We start from the raw sequence: 24,327 nt of genomic DNA, 5'->3' as shown, positions 1-24,327 counted from the left end.
AGGAGACACTGTCTTGTATGCGCCACAAGGACCACAAAGTAGCAATGGACCAAAACTTCCAGTAAAAAGTGGTCTTTTGACATCAATACAGTAAACTGGCAGACCACTAACCATCTGTGGAAGTGCAGTAGAGAGGGGCTGGATGAACAGAGACGATACTTTTGCTTGAGGACATGAGTATGTAGACATATTTGCTAAATATGTCTGTTCCTATAAAATAAAATAAAAAGTGCTAAATGAAACAAAAATTCTTTATTCCCATTATTTCTTAATTTTCAGGAACAGATAAAGTATTGATCAGATAAGATTAAGTACTACAATTTTGCTAAAAATCCTGACGTACAAAGCTGATACATACCCAAAAAGACTCAAAACTATTTTGCTTAAAAGTTGGTTTTTCTACAAAATAATAATTCAGTAGAACTCAGTTTAACTGTGATAGTGATGTAATTTTAGTTTGATTTTTTAATCGCTTTTTTTACCTCTCTCCCATCATTAGCACAGTCAAAAAGTCAATAACATTAAAACTGAAAACAGAGCATTCTGAAAAAGTAACTTAAAGTTTCTTTCAGTGTGTATCGGAATTAACCAATGATAAAGATTAGTGTTTAAAATACTAACTAGGAAGCAGGATGCTATGAGGCTTCATGACACCTCACTACACACATGAACTGTAACATTACATTAGATCAGTGGTGTTACACAAATTATACAGGGTTTACATTAAGTGCCATGCACGCAAGTGGATGGTTACAAATTAAATTATCAGCTTTGTTCTGCATTTGCTCATGTCTCTTTCACAGTAGAATGACTGTAGAACAATACTGAGGTTTAATTCTAAATTTTAACACAATTAAATTACAGATGTACTGGTGCTGCCCTTGTTTAAGAAGAAATGTTTGGTATGTGCTGAATTTTCCTTGTCCTTCCAAACATTCCTTGACCTCTTCAGAGACTCCATCCACCATCAATGATATGTTCAGTTCCAGTCACATAGGTAGACTAGAGTTGGAAAAATGAAAAGTTACACACGTCTGTATTAGTTTAACAATGTCCCATATTGACTGTACACAGAGTGTCACACACAACAGATCTGTTTTCTTCTTATCACTGCCCTGGTGTGTTACATTCTATTTTTTAAACAGCAATGAGTTTTAAAGGTTTATTAGTGTTTTGAATATCTCTCTAGCGGCTGGTTGACCTTGAGCATTCCCCTGTGGAAACTTTGAGGCTCTGAATAAATCACAACAGATGAGCAATCATCAGATTATCATTTTATTTTTACAGACCCTCAAAATAGAACTAGTCTGAATGAATCAAAATTACTTTATGTACTCACATGATACAGTGATATTACAGTCATAATATATGCTTATATTAATATCTTGAGAAATTAATGAGTTTCCACTATGTATAACATATAAGATATAATTGGTACCAGACTACTGGAATCTTCCTATTCTATTGAATATTACCATCAGTGGAAAACTGCCAAAAAAGTAAAACATATACAGTAAATAGAATAATAAAATAAAGCTCTTTTCGATTAAATTACACTGGGCACTTTACAGTAAGTCCATGTTTGATTTTTAAATCTATGACTGTAATACTATTGAATATTTTAGTTTTATGTCTCTTTTATATAATGCATGTGTTTTATATGTGACAAAAACAATCAAGCCATGAACTGCTTTATCACACCTGTTGGTGTTTTAGCTTTGATTGCCTAGATACAACACAGGTAACACTAGTAACCTTAGCAGAGTGTAAATAGTTTATACGAAATGCAAACTTAACAAATATTTTTTTCTTGACAATAAATAATTTCTATCTGATAGAAAATAAATAAGAAAGGTGAAATAAACAAACTGAAAGATAGTCTCAACTAGATTGAAGCTAATGAGGAGGAAGTCAGGATTTAATTTTCTGTGTAGCAAACAAAAAAGGCACACACTATATATAAAACATTTACACTTTCAATTCTTTTCCACTAAAGGAGAAAAACTGTTTCTGCCTTTTGTAACTTTAAGAAAAGTACAACTTTTGTGTTATTTGTGTATTATGTTTTTTAACCTAGTTGAATTATCTGATCACTTAATGTCAAGTTATTGTTTAGGTCTAGATGAAGATATTCCTATGAAAATAACTACTACTAAAGGAAGAATTAGAACTTCAAGCACTACAGGTCATTTTAAACTGCATCATCTTAAAAAAATATCACTCCTGGCACAACCCTTTGTGTTTTCCAGGGTCCCTTATGATAGTGTTATCAAAGACAGCATAAAACTGAAAATTAAACATTAAATTACAGTCCCTGTCATTTCATTCTCTGAAGTGTCACACCCCTTCATACTGTAACTGTACTGTAACTCTTATAAATGGGTAATTCCACACCCTTTTTTTGGACAACTATTTCCACATCCTCCTTGAGCAGACCACAGAACTTACTTCATCAGAGGCCAGGTATACACACAGTTGGGCCACTTCTTCTGCAGTGCACATTCTGCCCATTTTCTGTCTAGCAAGGAAGTATTTTAATGCCTTAAAAACAAAAACAAATCAGCTAAAAAATGGAATCTATATGCCAGTAATGCCCCTTTTTTCATGTCTAGCCTGAAAAGACTCTTGAAGAAAATAACTGTTGATTTTGGCAATGTGGAAATTAGTTCATAAACCAAACTAAGGTTACTAACCCCATTTGACGTCAGGACAAACCCAGGCACTCAGAACTAAAATAACTGAAGTAATGCCACCCGGTTGCCTTTTTGTTTTTACAACACAAACTTTCCAACCAACTTTTTCTCATCCTTTTTCTCACCACAGTCACGGAAGAAAATTCACATACCTTTAACTAGAAAACAATTCCATTACAGTCTAACAGGACTTAAGAAAACTTTGATCAGTGTTTATAACTAATATAATTTATACTTACAGTAGTAATAATTCCATGAATTTATATAGCAAATGTCTCACCTGGCTGATGTGCAGGAGCAATTATGTTCCAGCACCTCCACTCCAGATCAGATCAGGTGAAGAAACAAGGGGTTACTTCACCGACTGGATTAAGGAGTCATAAACTGAGTAGCGTAAACTGCGCAAAGCCAAATTGGACTTTAATCAGGACACTGAGGTAACACCCCTACTCCGAAAATATTCCATGGGATTATGTAGTGAACAAGTAGTCAGGACTTCAGCATCTCATCCAATGGATTGCACCTCCTACAACACGGAGTCCCAGGTCATCACAGTAGAGCACTGGTTCGGAAAGTTTAGTCTAGGAGTGCCATCTGCTGGTCCACCAACACCACTCGCAGTATCAGCCTGGCTTTTTTTAGACCAAAAACTGACCAGAAATAGACCTGTTTTGCTTCTGAGGTCTGTTGAGATCAGGCTACAGGCTGATAAAACTGCTATCAATTTTAACTGCACAGTGCACCACACCTAACACAGCTAGTGTAAAGGAAGGACTATTTGAACCAGGAGATAATCTTTAGACACTGCTTTGCAATTACATGGTTCCTTGACATTTGATTTTATTGATGCTTCTGGCTACTAAAGGTACCTTGAAAATTTAATAAACCTGTGGGATTACCCAAGGGCCAAGATTGGATTAGCTCTGTGATCCCATTATTTATGTATTTTTTGCAGTCCTACAGCGATTAAGAAGAGCATTTGAGGGGGAACAGCGATCCCAATTTCTCAGGCTGGTCATTAAGTCTCGGTAACAAAATACATTCATTGAGAGTATAGAAAAAATTACAAATCATAAATTTAGCACAAAATCATGAACTTTGTGAAATAATTGTATAGTCTCCATGTTGCTGCAAACCCCTGGGTTCGCCATTGGGTGAGAGTGAGAGTTTGCACGAATTGCGATGTGATGCAGCCCTTCCTGCTCACTAGTCAGTGTAATGAATAATGTATGTGATGTAAGAGCAAGGAAGTACAGGTTGTGCAGTAGACATTTCACTGCAGAAACATTCCAATGTGTTCTACATGCAGAGTTAACAAGTAAGTAGTATTGTCGGCAAAACCACCTTGAAATCAGGAGCAATATTTCTATTGGATTCAAACAGATGTATTCACAAGCCTGCTTCTTTACAATGTAATGAACTGGAAGTTTTGTCGCCTCATTTTGAATCACAGAACATGGCACTGTGCAAACCTGGAAAGTTTGGCTATTTTGTGATATAAATTAGAGGCTTTACAAGTATATTGTATTTTTATTGAGGTTTGAAATGCACTCATCAATGCTGATTCTTTCTAGGCCTGTAATATAAAAATAGAATTGCAGTTCCCCTTTAAATTATTGTTATTATTACTGTTATGACAATTGGTTTAACTGTCTTATGATTAGAAGAATATTTGAGGTTGTTTCATTAATGTCATATGTGTTATTTAATTGAAAAACAGACATTTTAAATTGTAATAACAGCTTTAAATGCAGGTAGCAAGGATGGTTTTAAAATTAGACCAAGTGGAACACTTACATTTTTAATATATTTATATAATTCATATATTAACACATGCAAATTAATTGTAATCCTTAGAAATAGACCTATAGTTTGACCTTCCTATGGCAACTGAACCAAAAAATGGTCTGCTGTCCTTCCAAGTCATACAACACGGGTCCAATCTTATTAAAAATTCTACATAGAGTCTAATATAACTGTTTTATCAGAAAGCTTTTAGCCCTGTAGCTCTGTGTCTCCTAACTCTGGGACTCAACACACCAAAACATACTAGTGCGTGCAAGAGAGACAATGATATTCGAAATAAGAAATACCTGTTCAGGATCAGGTCTGGCCTGGATTCTTTCTCTCAATGAAGGTGTGTCTACAGTTCCTAAAATTAAGCAATAAATATACCACGGTTCAAACACAGTAATGACACATACAATACTTTATATTTTCAGGCTACCTTTTACACCTTTTGTTAAAGCACTTATATGCATAGCTGCTATAGAACTCCACTTGCAGTGATCGATAGCAGTCTAACAGCATGCTGATACACTGACCAAATCCTTCAGCCCAACTTTTGTACTTCCCAAGGGCTTATTCTGATGTGATTATACTCCATCAGGATAACACCCGTGCTCAAATTGTTCATGCAATGACAGCTGTCTTGAAAGATGAGATTGGGACAGATCGGCTATTAAACAGAATGGAATGCAATGACTTCCAGAGACCAATGAACAGAACTCCCAGAATAGCTTCTGCAACTTGATACAATGCATGCACCTCGCATGTACAGTCTGTATTGCTTCTATTGGTCAGCACACACACCACTAGCCTGTGACATTTACAGGACATCCTCTGTTGTTCCACAATCTCTGACAAATGATATTCAGCATAACAATTTACGTATTTTAATTTCATAAAATATCATCTCCTCAACAAAATTTCAGCACAAAAATGATTTGGTGATTTTCATTAATAAGTGTGGGAAACTGTTAAAAGTCTGCTACACAGTTACCTGGGCAAATACAGTTGCATCGTATCCCTTGCTCGATAAAGTCAGCTGCCACTGATTTGGTAAGCCCAATAACCGCAGCCTTTGAAGTGCTGTAAACACACCTGTTCACAACTCCTGTAAGAAGAAAAAAAAGAATAGAAAAAAAATGAGACACCTTATGTTAAGGTAGTAGCAATGCAGCAAAACACAGCTACAAATTATATTCAGTTTGTTACTTAAGAACTAAAATGGAATGTTTGATCATATATGTATTGGTTTTCATACAGAGAAGCTTTTGGTTTCCATGATTAGTCATAAATGTCATTGACAAATCTGTCTGGCTACAAAAACGATCAGGGTACAGTTTCATTAAGTGATCCTGAACCTTCCCAAATTAACTTTAAGATGAAAGCCTTTACACACAAAGTTGATAGAGATTTATTCACAAACACGTACTGCTGTAATAAATGCTTCCACAAGGTGCTTTCACAAAGTATTAGTTGGGGGGGGGAGGGGTGCACACTTATGCAAACAGGGTGTTGAAAGTTTTTTAATTTCAATTATTTTTCCTAATAATTATCTATTTGTTTTTTTCTTGAATTGTGTTGGTTGCAAGGTCACATTAAAGATGGAAAAATGTCTGACATGATTTATCTTGATTTCTGGCTTTACATCACAAAAACCTGGAATTTCAATAAGGGTGTGTAGACTTTTTATATCCACTGTAAGACTCCAAGACATTGCGTGAAGACCTGTGCTGCGTCTTTATACTTTTTCCATCGTATCTAATCATGGTGATTAGATATGCAAAGGTATGGTGGTATGTGGTATATAGGTTTTGAAAACACTTAAGGGGCTTTGCGAGGTGTCGGGTGGTTGTTTAAGAAACCATGGGACATCTTCTGCTTTGGCCAGTGGTTTACAATGTGGAACGGTGCCTGTTTTTCACCTACACAGTTGCAGGCAGGGGTGGAGTTGATTTTTCATCAGAGAAAGAGAGTAATTGTATCTTCAACTGGATTAAGAGCCTATCCTGTCAAGCAAGGGGCGCACGGCATGATACACCCTGGATGGGACTCTAGTCCATCTCGGAGCAGACACACACACTCACACCAGGGACAATTTTCTCAAAAAACAAGGGAGGAAACCAGAGAACATGATGAAAAATCCATGTGAACACTGAACATACAGTACAAACTCCAAACAGACAGCACTCCAGGTCTGAAATTGAACCCAGGGCCCCAGAGCTGCAAGACAGCAATGCTAACTACTGTGCCACCATGAATTCAGAAAATTACCTTTTATACTGGATGCAACAGAAGACATGTTTATAATGTTTCCAGACTTGTGAGCCAGCATCTGTAGAAAAAGGTGACAAAATGTCAAAACAGTCAAAAATATACTGATGTAAGTAAAGAAACGCAACACTTCCTCCTCCACACTCTGGGCCTCCCGTCTACGTGGAACAGGCTGAAGAGTGACTCATCTTTGAAGAGGACCTGATGCCACTGCTGACGAGCCTCTGTCTGGCCCAAGCCAGTTGGGCGTGATGTCTAAGAGGTGTGAGCAGAGGGCCTCTGACAGGTTGTCTTGCTCTAAGGCCAGCAGCATGGAGCCTCGCTGTCCTGTCACTGATACAGGCATTGTGTCTGCTAGCAGATTCAGAAGCAGTACAGGTGGCAGATCTAAAACAATCTTTCGGATGGACCAGTCTGATGCATCAGTCCTGCTTGCTGTGGTCACTCGAGGGTGACCGGATCTTGGACGTCATCTGTCCTGCTGATCTGCTAAAACTTTCTCTGACATTTATGCCAATGGCCCTCTCCCTTGCTTCTGGTGAGATTCAAAGCATTATGGAAAGCACAAAAAACTGACTAAGTGTGGCCTTTTTCTTGCAGTGACCTAAGCTTTGAATTAAGGCCTTTTTAAAGGTGACCTGATCAGGTATTGTTCCACCTGGACCTCGTTGGGTAAAAGTGCACCTAACGAGCTTTCGTGTGATTGGCAAGTTGCAAAGCCTCACCTCGCTCAGAGGGCTTAAATCAAATTGACAACTTTTTGGTATAGTACATAAGCTATAACTATAGTATTCTCATTCCAGAAAATGTTGCATTTCTTTTTTCCATCAGTATATATTTACAGTAGGAATCTTTTAATCTTAAAAAAATGGAATTAAAAGAATAATTAAAAGTACCAATGACCTTTGGCAGAAAAGCTTTGATCATCATGTACATGCTGCGAACATTGAGGTTCATTGTAAAATCCCAGTCTCCCTCCTCACAATCAAGGATGGTCCCGTGGTGAACAAAACTAGAGAGAAATGTGACATTTTGGCTGAGATATTTAGATAGATGCCAGGGAAGATTCATTTACTCAATCATTATAAGTTTAAACACTCCTAAGTTAAAATACTGTACATAAGGGGGCTTAGAATTGTTTTTTTTTATTTTGGGGAATGTTCAAAATTCACTACAAGCAGCCATATCACCCTGCAACTCACAACTGGCAACCCACTGAAGCTAAGCAGGTGTGAGCCTGGTCAGTACCTGGATGGGAGACCTCCTGGGAAAAACTAAGGTTGCTGCTGGAAGAGGTGTTAGTGGGGCCAGCGGGGGGGCGCTCACCCTGCGGTCCATGTGGGTCCTAATGCCCCAGTATAGTGACGGGGACACTATACTGTAAACAGGCGCCGTCCTTCGGATGAGACGTAAAACCGAGGTCCTGACTCTCTGTGGTCATTAAAAATCCCAGGGTGCTTCTCGAAAAGAGTAGGGGTGTAACCCCGGTGTCCTGGCCAAAATTTCCAATTGGCCCTTACTAATCATGGCCTCCTAATAATCCCCCTCTATGAATTGGCTACATTACTCTGCTCTCCTCCCCACTGATAGCTGATGTGTGGTGAGCGTTCTGGCGCACTATGGCTGCCGTCGCATCATCCAGGTGGATGCTGCACATTGGTGGTGGTGGAGGGGAGTCCCCATTACCTGTAAAGCGCTTTGAGTGGAGTGTCCAGAAAAGCGCTATATAAGTGTAAGCAATTATTATTATTAATTATTATTATTATTATTATTACAAAGTATATATATATAAACTGTATTGCAACAATGCTTTTAAAATCTGCACTACATTTGTTTATAAGGAACATAAGCCTTCACATTTAGACTTGACATTTTAGTGGGAATGACCCCCGAGTGCACACTGTTGTTGCATGCAGTGAAACTAAAATGTATCATTATTCTACTGAATGGTTTTACAATAGTCCAAATCAAAGCTCCCAGACAAAAACATTAAAAAAATTGGGAGCTTCATTTGTTTTTTCTGATGTAATCTAATTTGGAGCTCGTATGTGATGAAAGTTGAGCTCCAGTCAGGGAAAATTTAAAACAGTGAAATGTATGTTCCAAACCGAGCTGTTGCCAGCGGACTTCACACGGTCAACGGGTCTTGAACCTGAACACGTCTTGTCAAAGAGATGGGCTCTCAGATGAAATAAAACATCAATTTGAAATCAAAAGCTTTATATAATATATCAAATGAAACTTGGATATTTAGAGTTCAGTTACACTGCTTTACAATTATGATGGCTAGTAACCTCAAGACAGATGCAAACATACAGAAACGTACACATACCCAGCAACATTGAAGAGTACATCTATCCTCTCTAGTTCTTTGGCTAGGGCTTCAATTTGATCCTTCTTAGTCACATCAAGGACTCTGGTCGTGATGCCTAATAAAAGAAAATGGAGGGAAAAAATGCCAAAAAAGTAAATAAGTTTAGTCTGAAAGCCCTGACTGGGTTTGTGCAGCAAGTCATCTACTGAGATTGCTGCCCTGATTAGCACGAACAACTGCCTGGCTGTGAATCCACATGTAAGATTGTACTGGCCATTCCAATTAGACTCTAGAAAGGACAGTGTGTGGCTATGTATATCTAATATATTATACATTGACAAAAAGGAAAACTGAATGAAGAAGGCAGTGAAGAGCATATGCTTATTAGAACTTCCAGTAACCAGTAACCTAAGCGTATCACAAACTATAGTAGCATTTGACAACTTTCTTCTCAATATAAAAGAGCATGTCTACGTTTCTACAAATCCCTTCAATTTCCCTGCTGCGTTTCATGACATTTCAGCGTGATACTATGCAAGCTTTTCATTCCCTTTCACAATCAAGCTCACATTTACTCTTAATAATAATAATAATTAATAATTCCTTACACTTCTACAGCGCTTTTCAGGATACTCCACTCAAAATCCTTTACAGGTAATGGGGACTCCCCTCCACCACCACCAATGTGCAACATCCACCTGGATGATGCGATGGCAGCCATAGTGTGCCAGAATGCTCACCACACATCAGCTATCAGAGGGGAGGAGAACAGAGTAATGAAGTCAATTCATAGATGGGATCATTAGGAGGCCATGATTAAAGGCCAATTTGGCCAGGACACCAGGGTAACTTCCCTACTCTTTTCCTATCACTTTTGTGTATTTTGCATATTCACTTTTGTTTTGGTGTACAGTACTAGTCAAAAGCTTGGAAACACTATATTCTATATATAAAGACTCAACAAGAGAATCAATTTGCTTGCCTTAAATGTAATCTCTAGACTCACTAATGCACTAGATTCCCTTTTCAAATCTCCACCTTCAGCTGCCTTATAGCTTGGCATTAATTTTCTTTTCATTTCTTTACACTTCCTACCCCTACATTGCAAATTTGAAAACATTTTAATAGGAAAAGAATTAAAAATAAAAACAAAATAGCTTGGCTGGATATGTGCCCACCCCTTTTTAATAGGGCTTCTAAATTTGCTCAAATGTAACCAGTCACGAAGCGTTTTTCAGGACCCTTTGCAGACGGCAGAATCTGGAAGGGAGTGAAACAAACAGGAAGTTAACTGGCCTCCACCTATGCTAAATTGTTGTGCTTAATGTAATTTCAGGATAAATTTAGCAATTCCCTCTGACAGGTAGTGCATTTCAAAGCAAAGACTCAGCCACAAGCACCAAGATCTTTCAAAAGAATTCTGTGACAAAGTTGTAGACAGGTACAAATCAGAGGAATGGCAAAAAAGATTCAAAAAGCCTTGAATATCCACCGGAACATGGTTAAGATGAATATTAAGAAGTGAAAAGTGTATGGTAACCACCATGTCACTGTCTAGATCAGACCTTCCCACCAAACTGGATGACTGAGCAAGAATGATACTGATCAGAGAGGGCGCCAAGAGCAACTTTGAAAGAGCTACAAGCTTTTATGGCCTAATAATTATAATTACATATCAAAGAACAGGACAAGTTCTCAGATTGTGAAACAAACTTTCTTCTGACTGTATATAAGAGCTAGGAAACCCTTGCAGTCAGTCTGTTCTGAGGGGCACACCTGGCACGCGTTGTTGGACTTATTGAGCTCAATAAAACTGAACCTGCACAAGACTGTGTCCTGCTCCTCTAAATGTGAAGAATTTCCCACATCCATTAACTGTTGAATCTTAATAATAATAATAAACCTGTATTTGTTTAATCACAAAACAAATCCGGTGTTTATTTACAATACATTTACAATACAAGAGACTCACTACAAAAACAGCACAAAGCAAAGTACAACTGACTAAATGATGTGTCGTGTCTGTTTATTAAAAATATTTGTGGAGAAACAGGTATCTGTATGTGCTGTGGTACTGTTGTCTGTGGGGTCAAATTTTATATGTAATGGTTACAGTATATTCTGATCTTTTTTTTTACATATTGTAAGTTATACATATTGTAAGTTTGACATATTGTAAATGGTCAAATATTGCTAAATCTAGGTGTGCAAAGGTGGTAGAGACCAATCTTAACAGACTCTCTTAAAGGTGCTTTCACAGGAATACAGGATAGTGTAAATTTATCCTATTATGATATTTTAGTCTTGTATTTTAATATGCCATTTTTTCCTAATGTGGAATATTTTGTGTAGATAAGGGGACAAAAATCTTAATTTAAATGCAACTCTGAGGCACTGACAACAAAACTTGAAAAGTTCAAGGGGAAGTAGACTTTCTATAGGCTCTGAATTCTTCCATCTCAAAAACAGACCTAAACAGACACCTATGGTAGCTCCTCTGTAATAATATACCAAATATGCTACACGGAGGAAGAAGCTGTGTGACGTGGCATGGCATCCTAATGTGCCTTCTTTCTACTAGGAAAACTGTCAGCTGGTAATGATGTGTTGGTGGCTGACTTATCAAATTAAGGTATATGCACAATAAATGTTCTGAGCATCCAAAGAAACTTATTATTTATAACTACAGCTCAGCAATTTCTTAAAGTTATTGTCAGGAAAATGACAATTTTTTATGTAGCAGGTGCACTTACAGTTTCTTGAGCAGAATAACATGGGTAAAATTTATTATGCTGATTAACAAGAGTGGTCAACAGGGGGTCTACAGTGAAGATGGCAGGCTAGTAACAATGTGCAATCGCTATTGGAAGCCCTATAAATTCTACATTGGTGATGCATTCTTTACAATAGGTTGTGGATTCTGTCTCATTCCTCTTGACAAGCATGTGCTGGTTTATTGGTCTCTGAGCAACATATCACCCTAGCTCCTACAAGAACATTCAAGGCATAACTGCCATACTCTCATTTTGAGAGAAAGTTTCAGACACATGAGTTGCATGAAAATGTACAGTATGTTGCCAAGCCAGGTTGCGCTGGCAGCAAGGGCAGCAGGTGGGGTTTCAGGATTTTATCAGCGTCAGGTTGCTATTAATCACTGCCTGTGAAGTTCTGCAGGAATTAGCCACTCCCAGCCACACCTTCACACACTCCCCATCGATTCTGCTGCAGTGTGGTGACTCATGGCCTGTCGCTTACTTAATGTGTTTGCTGGTTATGGACACTCCAGGCAACAAGTGACAGTGTGCAGACTCACCCAAGCCTTCATCATAACTACAGCATGAACGCATTGTTCTCCTGATATGCAGGGTATATGAGGGCACCTCATCATCTGTGACCTCTCACTAATGAGTTCATGGAATGCTTATGCAATCAAGTCATTCAAATTTGTCATGATCGAATGAATAATGATGCCACCAAAAATGTGAATTCAACTTCACAACTTTATACATGCATAAAGAGGTTTCTTTTAAGTTTGTTTTTCTGAATTCCCTTACATTATTTTAATTTCTGTGTACTGTCGTCTCTTAAAACTTTTAACATGTGGATCCAATACGTACCGTATCATAACATGATGTACAGTATCAGACAATACATACACACTTAATATCATACTGTATTAACTGTTCTTTGTTGATATTAGAAGTTTAAGCCAGCAGTGTATACCTCAGTAGTTCATCAAGTATAATTAGTCACTTTTCAGGAGATTAAACTTTTTTGTATTTTTTGTCTTTTTCTAGGTCTACCAATTAAGCTGGCAAATTTACTGGACTGCAAAGGAACGTGGAAACAGAAATATGTGGGCAACCTTGGGGCAACTCATTGGCACGGTTGGCTTGGAAATGATAGACAATTAAGCAGTCACAGGCACGACAACTCTTACACCTGAGCTCTCGTTCATGTAATGACATGCGTGACTAAATGTGATGCTTTCTGTCAGGCTGCAACCCCCACAGCTGTAGTGGTAGGTAGGCAGTTGAGGTGGTAGTTTTGAATAATCACTCCAGAATTGACACTGACTTAATCATTGGGCCAGGCTAGAGCTGTGAGTGACACATCATACTGGTGTGCAGGAGCATAGAGTTCTCTTGATCCTCAAGGCTCAGACGCAGTGATTCACATCAAGAGAGGTAAACCCAATGAGAAAAAAATATCAGAGTCACTTCCTATCCCTTAAATGCACAGGAAAGGTAAATGGCAGTCACTCACACCATGGTTCTCCACACACATTACAGGTTTCACACGGGGGGGGAAATACAGTCATTTTATTTGAACAATTCCTTTTTCTAGTGATGAAACAAAATGATCACAAGGTGTTATGAGGAACCATAAAATTCGGGAATACCATTCACAAATTTACAAAATTATTCAGAAAGAACCTTTGTTTTCCATAATGTCAACAACTGTTTTACTATTTTACTATTTGTAAAATTTACTATTTTACTATTAAATTATTAATCCAAAATGGGATTTTACAGCTTTCTACAGATCTTGTGAATTGTGACCTTCTCAGAATAGCATACTAGCAACTTCACAAACATCCTGTAAGGATATCACATAAAAAGGCAAATGACCTCCATATTATACAGACACTCTGTATAATAAATGAGTCAATTCACCAAGAATTAATGAATAAATAAAATAAATATACTTTGACAAACAGCTTACTTATTGTTGTAGTGAGGAACCGTATTTCAGTTTGTATCATGAACTGAATGCTTCCCTCGGGAGAGGGATCAGAATACCTCCTGGGTATCCCTGCCTATCGTAAGAGGAGACTAAAAGGGTTGTGTCAGGAAGGGCATCTGACGTAAAACCATCTTGCCAAAACCATGGTTGCAAAGAACACAAAGCACATACCGGATCGGTCGGGGCCCGGGTTAACAACGGCCGCCATTAGCGCTGTGTCCCAACAGGGTACTAATGGAAATTATGCTACTGTGGGGAAAACTGTAGAGTGGGGGCTACAGAAAAGAAACAAGGTGAAGGGGCCTGGAAGGAATGTTAAGTCAATGAGAGTGGGGAGTTGGAATGTTGGTACCATGACAGGGAGAGGGAGAGAATTGGTTGAAACTATGGCAAGGAGAAAAGTGGAGATCTTGTGTGTGCAAGAAACCATGTGGAAAGGAAACAGCTCAAGGCACCTAGGAGAGTGATACAAGATTCTATACGCTGGAAAGAGTACAAAAATGAATGGAGTGGGTGTGATAGTGTGCAAAGACCTAGCAGACAAGATAGTGAGGGTGGTTAGACACTCAGACAGGATTATCAATGTACAGGTGGCTTTTGAGAGCGGGTTGTGGAATATCATCTCTGTATATGCACCACAGGTAGGAAGACCACAGGAAGAAAAGGATAGCTTCTTGGAAGATCTCGAAGAAGTGGTTAGCAGAATCCCAGGAAATGAAATGGTGCTAATTGGAGGAGACTTCAATGCACATTTAGGAGAGAAATGCCAAGATTATCCAGATGAACATGGTCAGAGAGGGCTAGGAGAGAGAAATGAAGAAGGGGGAAGGCTACTAGAAACACTCCAAGCTCTTGAATTGTTTGCAGTGAACACAAGGTTCACGAAGAATTATGAGCAAAAGGTGACATACAGGAGTGGAGGCCATGAAACCAAAATAGACTACATATTAGTGAGAAGAATTGATAGAGCGAAAGTCCAAGATGCTAAAGTCCTGCCCTATGAGGCTGTTACCAGACAACACAGGCTACTGGTGATGGACATCACAATATTGAAGGAGCGAAGAATAAAGCAGAGAAAACACCCAGCACAACCAAAAGTGTGGAAACTGAGAGAAAACAAAGTAGATTTCAACAGGCTGGTGAGAGAAATGAAAAATAACACAGAGGAAACAGAGGAGCCTTCAGTTGAAGAAGAGTGGACTGAGATGAGCCACATCCTAGAAGAGGCTGCTACCAGGGTTTGTGGAAAGACAAGAGGAGGCAGACAGAGGGAAAATGAAGAGTGGTGGTGGGATATGAAAGTTCAGGAAACACTGAAGGAAAAGAAAAAAGCATACAAGGCAAATTACAAGAATATTAGAGACTAAAGAAGGTAGCAAAAAGAAGTGTAGAAAGAGCAAAGGAAAGAACCTGGAAAGAATGGTATGAGAAACTTGAAACAAAGGAAGGAGAGGACCAAATCTACAAGATTGCTAAACATAGAGGGAGACAGAAAAAATATATTATCCGGGTGGCAGTACTCAAGAATGAAGAAGGCAGAGTCATGACTAAAGAAGAACAGATCAAGCAAAGATGGCTGGAGTACTTCAAAAATCTGTTAAATGTAGAAAATGAGAGGGAGAACCTAGTGGAGGCAGACGTAGTGTGTGGACCAATCCATGAAATTTCAGTAAAGGAAGTGACAGAAGCTATCAAAGAGATGAAAGTGGGCAAAGCAACTGGACCATCAGGAATAGCAGCAGAACACTTTAAGAACCTCGATGAAGAGGGGATTCAGTGGCTGAAGAGATTGCTAAACAATATTGCAAAGGAAGAGAGAATTCCAGAAGAATGGACAAAAAGCAGTATGGTTGCCATCTATAAGGAGAAAGGAGACCCAATGGATTGTAAAAACTATAGAGGAATAAAAGAGAAGAGGAGATACTATGACCAATGCTGAGGAGACAAATGGAGGAAAACTGAAACAGGTTGATGGCTTTAAATACCTTGGATCAAAACTGGTAAAGTGGAGAGAAATAACTGGAATAATCTGTGACAGGAAAATTCCTAGAAAAGTTAAAGTGCAAAATGTACAAGACTGTGATTAGACCTGTACTACTATATGGAGCTAAATGTTTGGCAGTTGGAAAGAGGGAAGAGAACGTGATGAGAAGAACTGAAATGAGGATGTTGAAATGGATTCTGCAGATTTCAATGAAGGATAAGATCAGAAAAGAAGAAATCCGCAGACGATGTAGGGTGGTGGATGTAGTTGAGAAGATGCGAGAGGCGAGGTTACGGTGGTATGGACATATCATGAGGAGGGATGTTGAGGAAGTAAGAAAGAGGGTAATGGAATTTGAGGTGGAAGGTGACAGGGGAAGAGGCAGGCCTAGATAGAGATGGATAGATTGTGTGAGAAAAGATATGGAGGTATGTGAAGTGAGTGAGGAAGATGTGCTCGACAGAGACAAGTGGAGAAGAGCAACCAAAGCAGCTGACCCCAGGACAGTCTGGGACTAAGGCTGTGAAAAAGAAGAAGAAGAAGATCATGAACTGAATGCAAGTTATTTCTATAATTTACCTAAAAGATAACATCCACAAAGTCTTCAGTGAAAGAGAGAGCCTATATAAATAAACTAAACACTGTATCCGGTTTCATCTATTTTTTTACTCTTTATTGCACACCAGATGGCAGCACTAAACTGTCCTTCAGAGACAGAAACAAGAAAGCAGTTACATTCTTAACAGCAACTCACCTGGGTAACTATCCAATTCTTTAAGATTTTCTTCATTGATATCTGTAGCGATGACTTGAGCACCTTCTTTGGCAAATGCCTAAGTATGTACAAAGAAAAAAAGGTTATTCTTCTGATGCCAAAAAAATAAAAAGGGAGATATGTATTTTTTACGATTTAATTATTTTTTATATTTTGTGAGAAATGGCTCATGGTAGCCATCACTGAAGATTGTGGGCAATAGTAAGAGGATGACACAAATTACAGTCTGTCTGGGGGTTCAGGACTAGGCTCATTCAGAACTCTGACAGCTCTGAGAGACTCTGAACTCGAATTGGCCAAACATTACTAGTGTTAACTTATCCCCTGTCTGCTACTTCACATTCTATTTACTAAGAACTGCATTGGCTTTCTATCTGATGCCAAGTCAACCAGAAGAAGTGCAGGAACTGTAGTTTAAAAAAATGAATCATGGTTTAGTTAAAAATTAATCAAGTTTCACAAATTGGCCATCTTAAAATGTTATTGGTACAAAAAAAACTGCCATTTTTAAAATTGTTATTTAAACCTATTTTTAGCAAGAGGTATTTGTTTTTTTTTCAAGAAAGTAGTTATCTTCAGTGGCATGTTCATGAAAGTTATGAAACTATAAGGACAGTGGATCCGATTGTCCCTGCAGGCAAGGGAGATCATGGGAGGAAATGGGACATTGCTGCATACAGTAGGTGAATGCATTTTCTAAGAATTGTATCAAAATTGCTTGGAGTACCCAGCAAAGGATTAGCATCCCACCCTGAAGGGAATCACATGCTCTCAGTCTGCTGAACATTACAGTAAATTGATACATTCCAGCCTGATGAGCCTCTAGTCTTGAGTATGAACTATTTTCTATAACAGTGGGAATTTATATCACTAATTAGGGTCAGAAAAAGATTAACACTGGAACACTGCGGAGGTTTTTAAGTGTGACCAGATGGAAAGCGGCTACTAATTATCTGGAGATAAGTCTTAATGGGATGTTGATGTGCTTAATCTAATCAATCTAATTGAAAATAAAAATCACCTGCAGTTGTACAGTAACTCTTTCATTTCTGTTCAGAAACAGAGACTTAAGTTATAATTGTGAGAATGAAGGGCTACTATAGTGATGTATAGCTTAAGGGAGGCTTATAAAAATGCAGCAGTTTTGTCTTTCAGCATACATGTTACATAAACATCTTCAACTACGACTTTTGATTTTATAGTTTATGATGCTGTCTTGTTCATTGTTCCTTATGTTTAGCTTCTTCCTTTTGCTACATGTTCAGTATCTCTAGCTCTTATTTAATGTCACTTTTGTAGAATTCTTAAATTCAGATTAAATTTAGATCTTAAAATAGTCTTCCCTCACAAACAATGTTGTAAAATAGCTTTAAAATTATATTTAGTTTACATCTAAACACCCAGTTTACACAGAGATACAGTATGCCAATGTGAGTGAGCTCACTGTTGCTACAAAGTGCCATTTCTGTACTATAGAGTGTCTTAGTGTGTGGAAGCAGTATGGAGAACAGATCATGATTTGACCGGGAGATTGAGAGGTAGGTCTCTGCTGTACCCTTGTCCCTTGGTACAGAACCTCACTGACCACTCCAGTACAATGTCCAGCTTCACAAGTGGATAAAAATACACATTGGATAAAAGCATCAGCCAAATACATTGCACATTAATAATGAGCTTTATATTTTTCTTAAAAAGAAGGTATGAAGCTGTTCTGCAAAGCCGATCTGCAGTTTTTTATAGCCCCTCACAAGCCACAGGATTCTAGACTGCGGTGCTCCTTTCCCATACTTTACCCCTGATCTGTCAGTACATCATGGAAATTTAAGAATGAAAATTTAATATTTGGTACTATTTAGTTACAAATCATTAACAATGTACATTCATTTTCACCATTATTTATGATTTACCCCCTAAAAAGGATAAAACACATAAAAGATGTTGGTGAGCCGCCTGTCTGAACAACAACATGGAAATGATTATATGTAGCTTCAATGGCAATGGTCTCAGAGATTCCTTCCATATAAAATACCATATATTACCAAAGCTGCAGCCCTTCCAATTCCCTGGGCAGCAGCTGACATGACAATCAGCTTCCCATCAAGTCGGCCCATACTGGATACAATGTTAACTGAAATAAAGAAAGAAAAGAAGTTAATGGCTCCCAAAAACTACAAAATAAACTACAACCGAACAAAATCAAACCTCTTCTATTCTTTTAGTCACAATCAAGCACCTCATGACATGTAACAGGGCCAGCTCACTAACCAGAACATTAGGTTAGTTGGCACAGTTCTGGCAAGGTGTGGTAAATTCCTTCATTGACTGACTACAGTTGTTCATTAATTTAAAAAATGTGATTATTAATCACAGGCTTTTGAATGGCCTGTCGGAAAGCCATTGTTATGAGTGCAGACCGCACTGTATACTGCAACTTTATAAAGCAGCCTGCGTCTTGGCCAAATCACTGGCTCACAATGACCAGGATTTCCCATGGTGGCATGTAACTGTCCAAGCTTGGGTTTGAGCCCACTCAAGTCCAGTGTTTATAGCTCAACAGTGACTCCTGTGGTTTGCTAAATGCCTTCAGGTGCTGTCAGTGACAGCTGCAACACAACAACTCTGTCTTACAAGACTCAGTTTGCAACAGGGCAAACGGCTCTTGCACATGCAAATGACAAAGAAAGCATAGTTCTCACCTCCTCTGAATGACAAGAAAACCATAGCAGTAAAGCTATGTTAATTAATGTCAAATGGGTGGCGAGAAAAAAAGCAAATGGTAATTAAAAAAAATACAAATTGAAAACAAATATTCATATATACTGACTTGTTGAAAGCAAAATCAGTTGTTCCACCCTCATATGGAAATGTGCTCATAACTTTCATAGCTTTCTACAGTTCACAGTGAAATCCAAAATCACTTTTGTTTTGGATTCCAAAACCTATACTCACAGGATACTGTTCTTCTAAGTGTAACTTTTACATGATTATGATTGCAAGGGTAGGATTATTTTCGAGAAGCAGTTTTCATTTGACATTTTTCAAAAACAGTAAATAAGACCAAAACTACACAAAATCTGAACACTGTCAAAACCCTAATAGTTCTATCCGTATTACACAGTATGTGACAACCCACATTTGAGTTTGTTACTGTACCAAAGAGCCCCTAAAGAAAATTCAGACAGCTACAATATAAGGACAGGGTGATAATTTGACTGCAGCAGTCCTGTCCTGATGCCAGCAGATCTGAGATTTACCTGTACAGTACCAGTAGAGAGTTCAATATCAATAATGTCACAATATGGTAGAATAAACTGATGGCAGGGGAGGGAATGTGTTTTTTTTCCAATGTACATAATCTTCATTAAAGTCAGATCAGGCAATCAGACCTAGAATCTGAGGACAAGGTTAAAGAAACCTGTTCCAAAGTAAACTACACCTGGACACACCAAAACCATGAGTAAAAAGATACTTATAGTCCCACATGAGAATAACATGCACAGAGACTAGGGAAAGCCTCATATGATCTTCATTCTATGAAGATTTACAGTAAGTACAACATTTTGATTAGAATTTTTGAAAGTCAGAGTTAGTTGCCTTAACAGAAAAGCCATGTGTACTCTTCAAAGACCTATTCAAGAGCTGTGAAAGGTTTTCACTAAGCCTCTAATACTGCAATATCAAACTCAGTTTCACCACGGCCCACACGATGACATTACATTTCCTGGGCCTCAACATTTTTCATCCTACTAATTAATAATTATACTGCATTGTATATTTTTTATTGACTATCTGCACACATTAGAATGGAATTTGTTGCCATTAGCTATAGATTCTGGTAACCTACAACAACACTAGAGACATTTAGTATATAATGATCTGCTAGAATATGTATTTCTCTAAAGTGAGGAGACAATGGGGAATTATTCTAATTAGTTTAGGAGAGTGGAAAAGCCATGCCTTTTGAGATTTTGCAAAACCTTCCATTAAATGCCAGTGTGTAATTAACTAAGCAATTATAGTGTGTCTGTGAACATTATCATAAATTACATCTCACTCTGTTTGGAGATACTAGACTTCAAGTGGAAGCTAAAATACAGGGATGTCAAGATTAAGCAAATAACATTCATGGAATAAACTAGATTAGCGATTTAACACAAATGTTCAAACACTGCAGTTTCCAACAATGTATGGATAGTTATTTACATACGGGTACTTCTAATCCTTTTTTTCAGTGTTCCAGTTTGCTGTTTGATTGGAGAAACTTAAAAATGAAAAACATTCTGCACAAGGCTAGCCATCTTGATTAAAGGTGTTTTTTTCCCATAAAACAGAGTAACAGTAAAATAACTTCTGAAATCCTAGGAGCTTGTGTATGGCCTGTAAAAGCTGTAAAGGGAAACAAGGTGCAGTCTTGCACTGTGGTCTGTCATTCCAGGATCTAGGCTCCAGACTGCCATGACCCTTTACCAGGAACAAGAATTTCTGTGAAAAGATGGAGAGTAAAAAGAAGAAAAATGCAGCCATGACGACACTTCTGTGCACTGATAAAAACAAGAAATATCTATCCATATCCATTTTCGTACCTCTTCATGCAATTCAGGGTCGTGGGGGAGCCAGAGCCTTTTCAGATTACAAGGTGGGATATACCCTGGATTGGATACCAGCGTTTTGCAGGGCAGACATAGACACACATGCACAAACGCACACCAGGGCCATTTTTTCTAGCAGCCAATTAACCTACCAGTCTATCTTTGGACTGCAGGCAAAAATTGGAGCACCAGGCAAAAACCCTCTTAAACATGGGAGGAACATGCAAACTCCACACAAACAGCACCCTAGGCCCACAAATGAACCCAGGGCCCCAGCACTGTGAGGCAGCAACGCTAACCACTGTGCCACCATGACACCCAACAAGACATCACATTTTCTTTGAAAATTTGTAAAACTAAAAAAGTGGTGCAGAGCTACCATATTCCCCTTTATGTTAAAACAAGGTGCCAATTTGTTAGCCATTTGTCAAATTGTTTTTGTGAAGTGAATCAAAATCAACGATAAACACTAGTTACGTCTTCCAGAAATTGTAATAGTTTGTACTGGATTAAGATTATATATATTCTCCCTGAATTCGATTATCATTGAGATCCTAGGTGTGAAATACAACATATCTGTATGTACAACCAAACCGTTTTAACCAATAAAAGCTTCCCAGATCTTTTTACAGGACATTTTTCAATGACATCTGCATGTGGAAGAACTCTAAATTCTCAGATAAATACAATAAATCCAGTAATTTTATCACAAAAAGCAGGAACAAAAATACGATTCAATGCTGGATGACAGGACTTTGACTGCCCAGGTTTAAGGAAGACCGAATTCTACACATGGTTTTACATGGCAGTTTTTCTCAAGTAACCAGTCTGCTGCCACTTACATTGCAGATGTATTCTTGTACTGTAAATCACTACCATAATTTTTTCCTAACCAACAGACTGAAGGTCCAAAGATCATAAAAACTCATGCCTTTAAGTAAAAGATTACACAACATTTAACTATCATTAATTTGGAGTTAACCAGATAACGGCGACAAACTACAGACTTTGCCTCACTACGTAATTTCCCCTGCTCTTCTAATCTGATTTTTAAAATATAAATCGTGCAAAACCTTCTCGGAAAATAAACTATCCGACATCAGAAACCTGCTTATTCAAAACAAGGGTTTAGGAGCCTATAGAAGCATAAAGGTGCAAGGCGAGTCTAAACCAAGATAGAATGCCAGTCCAGTGTAGGACTCGCACGCAAGACAATTTTGCAATCAATTCTTAGACACAAAAAAGTCCCGTCAAGTGCCTTCAACTTTCACATTGCTTAAAAAATCTATTTAAAATTCCATTTCGCCCTGTTAAGCCTCTTTCTGCTTCTAAGGCTATATTTACAGTATGCGCGCTTGAATGCACCGTACTGCACAGCTACACAAGAAGTGCAATCCTGTTTGCGATTAGCTACTGTATATCTGATACAGTTTTGCAGAATGTTAAACTGTTGCAAGGAAAATGTTTATCTTTCAAGCAATAAAAATAAATAGCAAAAAAAATGCAATAAAAGCAAACCAGACAAAAAAACTCATCCCTTAAAATTATAATTTATAGCAATATTTTAGGGGCGTTCTGAAGAATATTAAGCAAACGTCTTTGTATAACTTACCCTCACACAGAGCTCCGTGAAGCTACAGTAGCAACATGTAAACCTCTGCTCAGAGAAAACAGAACTCCTGAATCCGATTCCGCGCTTATTTCAGTTTTTAACTTTTTGTCATATCGGAATTATAGCCTCTATTAAAAAAAAATTCTATTGGTCAAGGAGGGAAAGCGGAAGGACGGAAGCGGAAGAAATTGAATTGTACACTGAAGGTTAATAGGAAAGTACGTCATCAGATATTTCAGTTTTTAGCTGACATGCTCCAACTGCTAACTGAGGCTGTCAGCAGTTGTGTGGAGATGGCACGGTTTTTGTTCGTACTGTAGTATTTTGGCGGCCTTAAGCCAGAAATAAAGCTGTTACAGTATGCAGACTCTTTTTACATACATACTCTGTTTCTCTCGACATAAAATGCTAAATTTATCTTCTCCCGTGTAGTAATGAACAGACAGGAAGATAATAGCGAGAAAAAAAACTGGAATGAAAAATCCAGAAACCACCAGTAAAACAATTAGCTGCCTCGTAAACAAGGAATATTTAGTGTATTGCCGAATGTTTTTCAGTTTTCGTGTTTTTTGTTGGTGTTGCATATTTCATTTCTTTAACTTTTCAGGCTTTGACTGTCACTGTACATTCCTTATTCCATGGATTGTCATGTTTCTGTATATTCAGAAGTTTACTTGAAATTTGTGATTACATAAAGTTAAATATATATTTTATAAGGGATTGCACCATCTCTTAACTATTGAAACAGTTTTATAAAGGTATCCACTAATCCAAAATGTTCATTATTTTTAGTTCATTCTTTGCTGCTGTAAAAATAGTAGGAAAACATGAACATACTGTCTCATAACACTTAACAAAACATACTCAAATGATACAGTAAATCACAAAAACTAATTACAATGTGAATTTTGTTATATTTCTGTCATAGAATCATCTGCTTCTGTCACATATGTATGTGTTATAATATAGTGAGATACAGTGAAAAGCCTTCTAAAGGTATGGGGACAGTGAAGTGAAATTTGTCATTTTTATTGTGTTAATGAAATGATTGCTTCATGAAAAAGATTAATATTAGACAAAAATAGAGAATTTCATCTTCTGTTTTGGGGTATTATTTTGCACTCCGATTTAGCCATGTTAGAACAATGCCATTTGCTGGGTTCACTCCCGTCATTTCAGGTAAGCGGAACTGGGACAAATGGCTGCTAGTTGTTCTTAATTGCTCAGGTGTTCCATGTTGCATTACTTTTGAAAATGTTAAAACTCTGGAAAGGCTTGTACTGGACCACCTTAGGACCCTGGTGAGTACAGTACTGGACCCCTTCAGTTCGCCTACCGGTCACACTTGGGAGTGGAGGATGCAGTCATCTATCTGCTACACAGAGCTAACTCTCACCTGGAGAAGACGGGGAGCATTGTGAGAGTTATGTTCTTTGACTTCTCCAGTGCCTTTAACAACATCCATCCACCTTTACTGAGAGATAAGCTAAGGGCGGCGCAGGTGGACACTCTCCTGGTGTCCTGGATTATAGACTATCTGATCTGCAGGCCACAG

The 24,327-nt window shown here is 38.1% G+C and overlaps 1 protein-coding gene across 2 annotated transcripts; it reads right to left on the bottom strand.

Annotated features, from left to right (window-relative positions):
* Positions 1 to 233: 233 nt before the first annotated feature.
* Positions 234 to 22,969, bottom strand: bdh2 (3-hydroxybutyrate dehydrogenase, type 2). 2 transcript variants are annotated; one of them, XM_006629800.3, is made up of 10 exons: positions 22,773 to 22,969; positions 18,611 to 18,699; positions 16,551 to 16,629; positions 9,085 to 9,181; positions 7,656 to 7,764; positions 6,753 to 6,813; positions 5,476 to 5,589; positions 4,787 to 4,845; positions 2,449 to 2,541; positions 234 to 1,002 (listed from the first exon to the last, which is right to left on the bottom strand). In XM_006629800.3, exons 2-10 carry the CDS (start codon positions 18,680 to 18,682, stop codon positions 949 to 951), a joined length of 738 nt encoding a protein of 245 aa, XP_006629863.2. In that variant the 5' UTR covers positions 18,683 to 18,699; positions 22,773 to 22,969; the 3' UTR covers positions 234 to 948. The 2 variants fall into 2 exon arrangements, with proteins under 2 accessions (XP_006629863.2, XP_069046982.1); XM_069190881.1 differs by lacking the exon at positions 22,773 to 22,969 and adding an exon at positions 20,779 to 21,044.
* Between the last annotated feature and the right edge of the window lie 1,358 nt (positions 22,970 to 24,327).

Source organism: Lepisosteus oculatus, chromosome 1, assembly GCF_040954835.1.
Source record: "Lepisosteus oculatus isolate fLepOcu1 chromosome 1, fLepOcu1.hap2, whole genome shotgun sequence".
In the NCBI taxonomy this organism is placed as follows: domain Eukaryota; kingdom Metazoa; phylum Chordata; class Actinopteri; order Semionotiformes; family Lepisosteidae; genus Lepisosteus; species Lepisosteus oculatus.
The sequence above is the reverse complement of the archived record's forward strand: the minus strand, read 5'-3'. Positions and strand labels throughout refer to the sequence as shown.

Coding starts and splice junctions, on each gene's coding strand:
- bdh2 (XM_006629800.3), bottom strand. CDS start 18,682: ATGGGCCGACTTGATGGGAAGCTGATTGTCATGTCAGCTGCTGCCCAG. Junction 6,814..7,655: donor TCAAAGCTTTTCTGCCAAAG/GTCATTGGTACT, acceptor CTTTTTCTACAG/ATGCTGGCTCACAAGTCTGG. Junction 1,003..2,448: donor TATACCTGGCCTCTGATGAA/GTAAGTTCTGTG, acceptor TTCCAACTCTAG/TCTACCTATGTGACTGGAAC.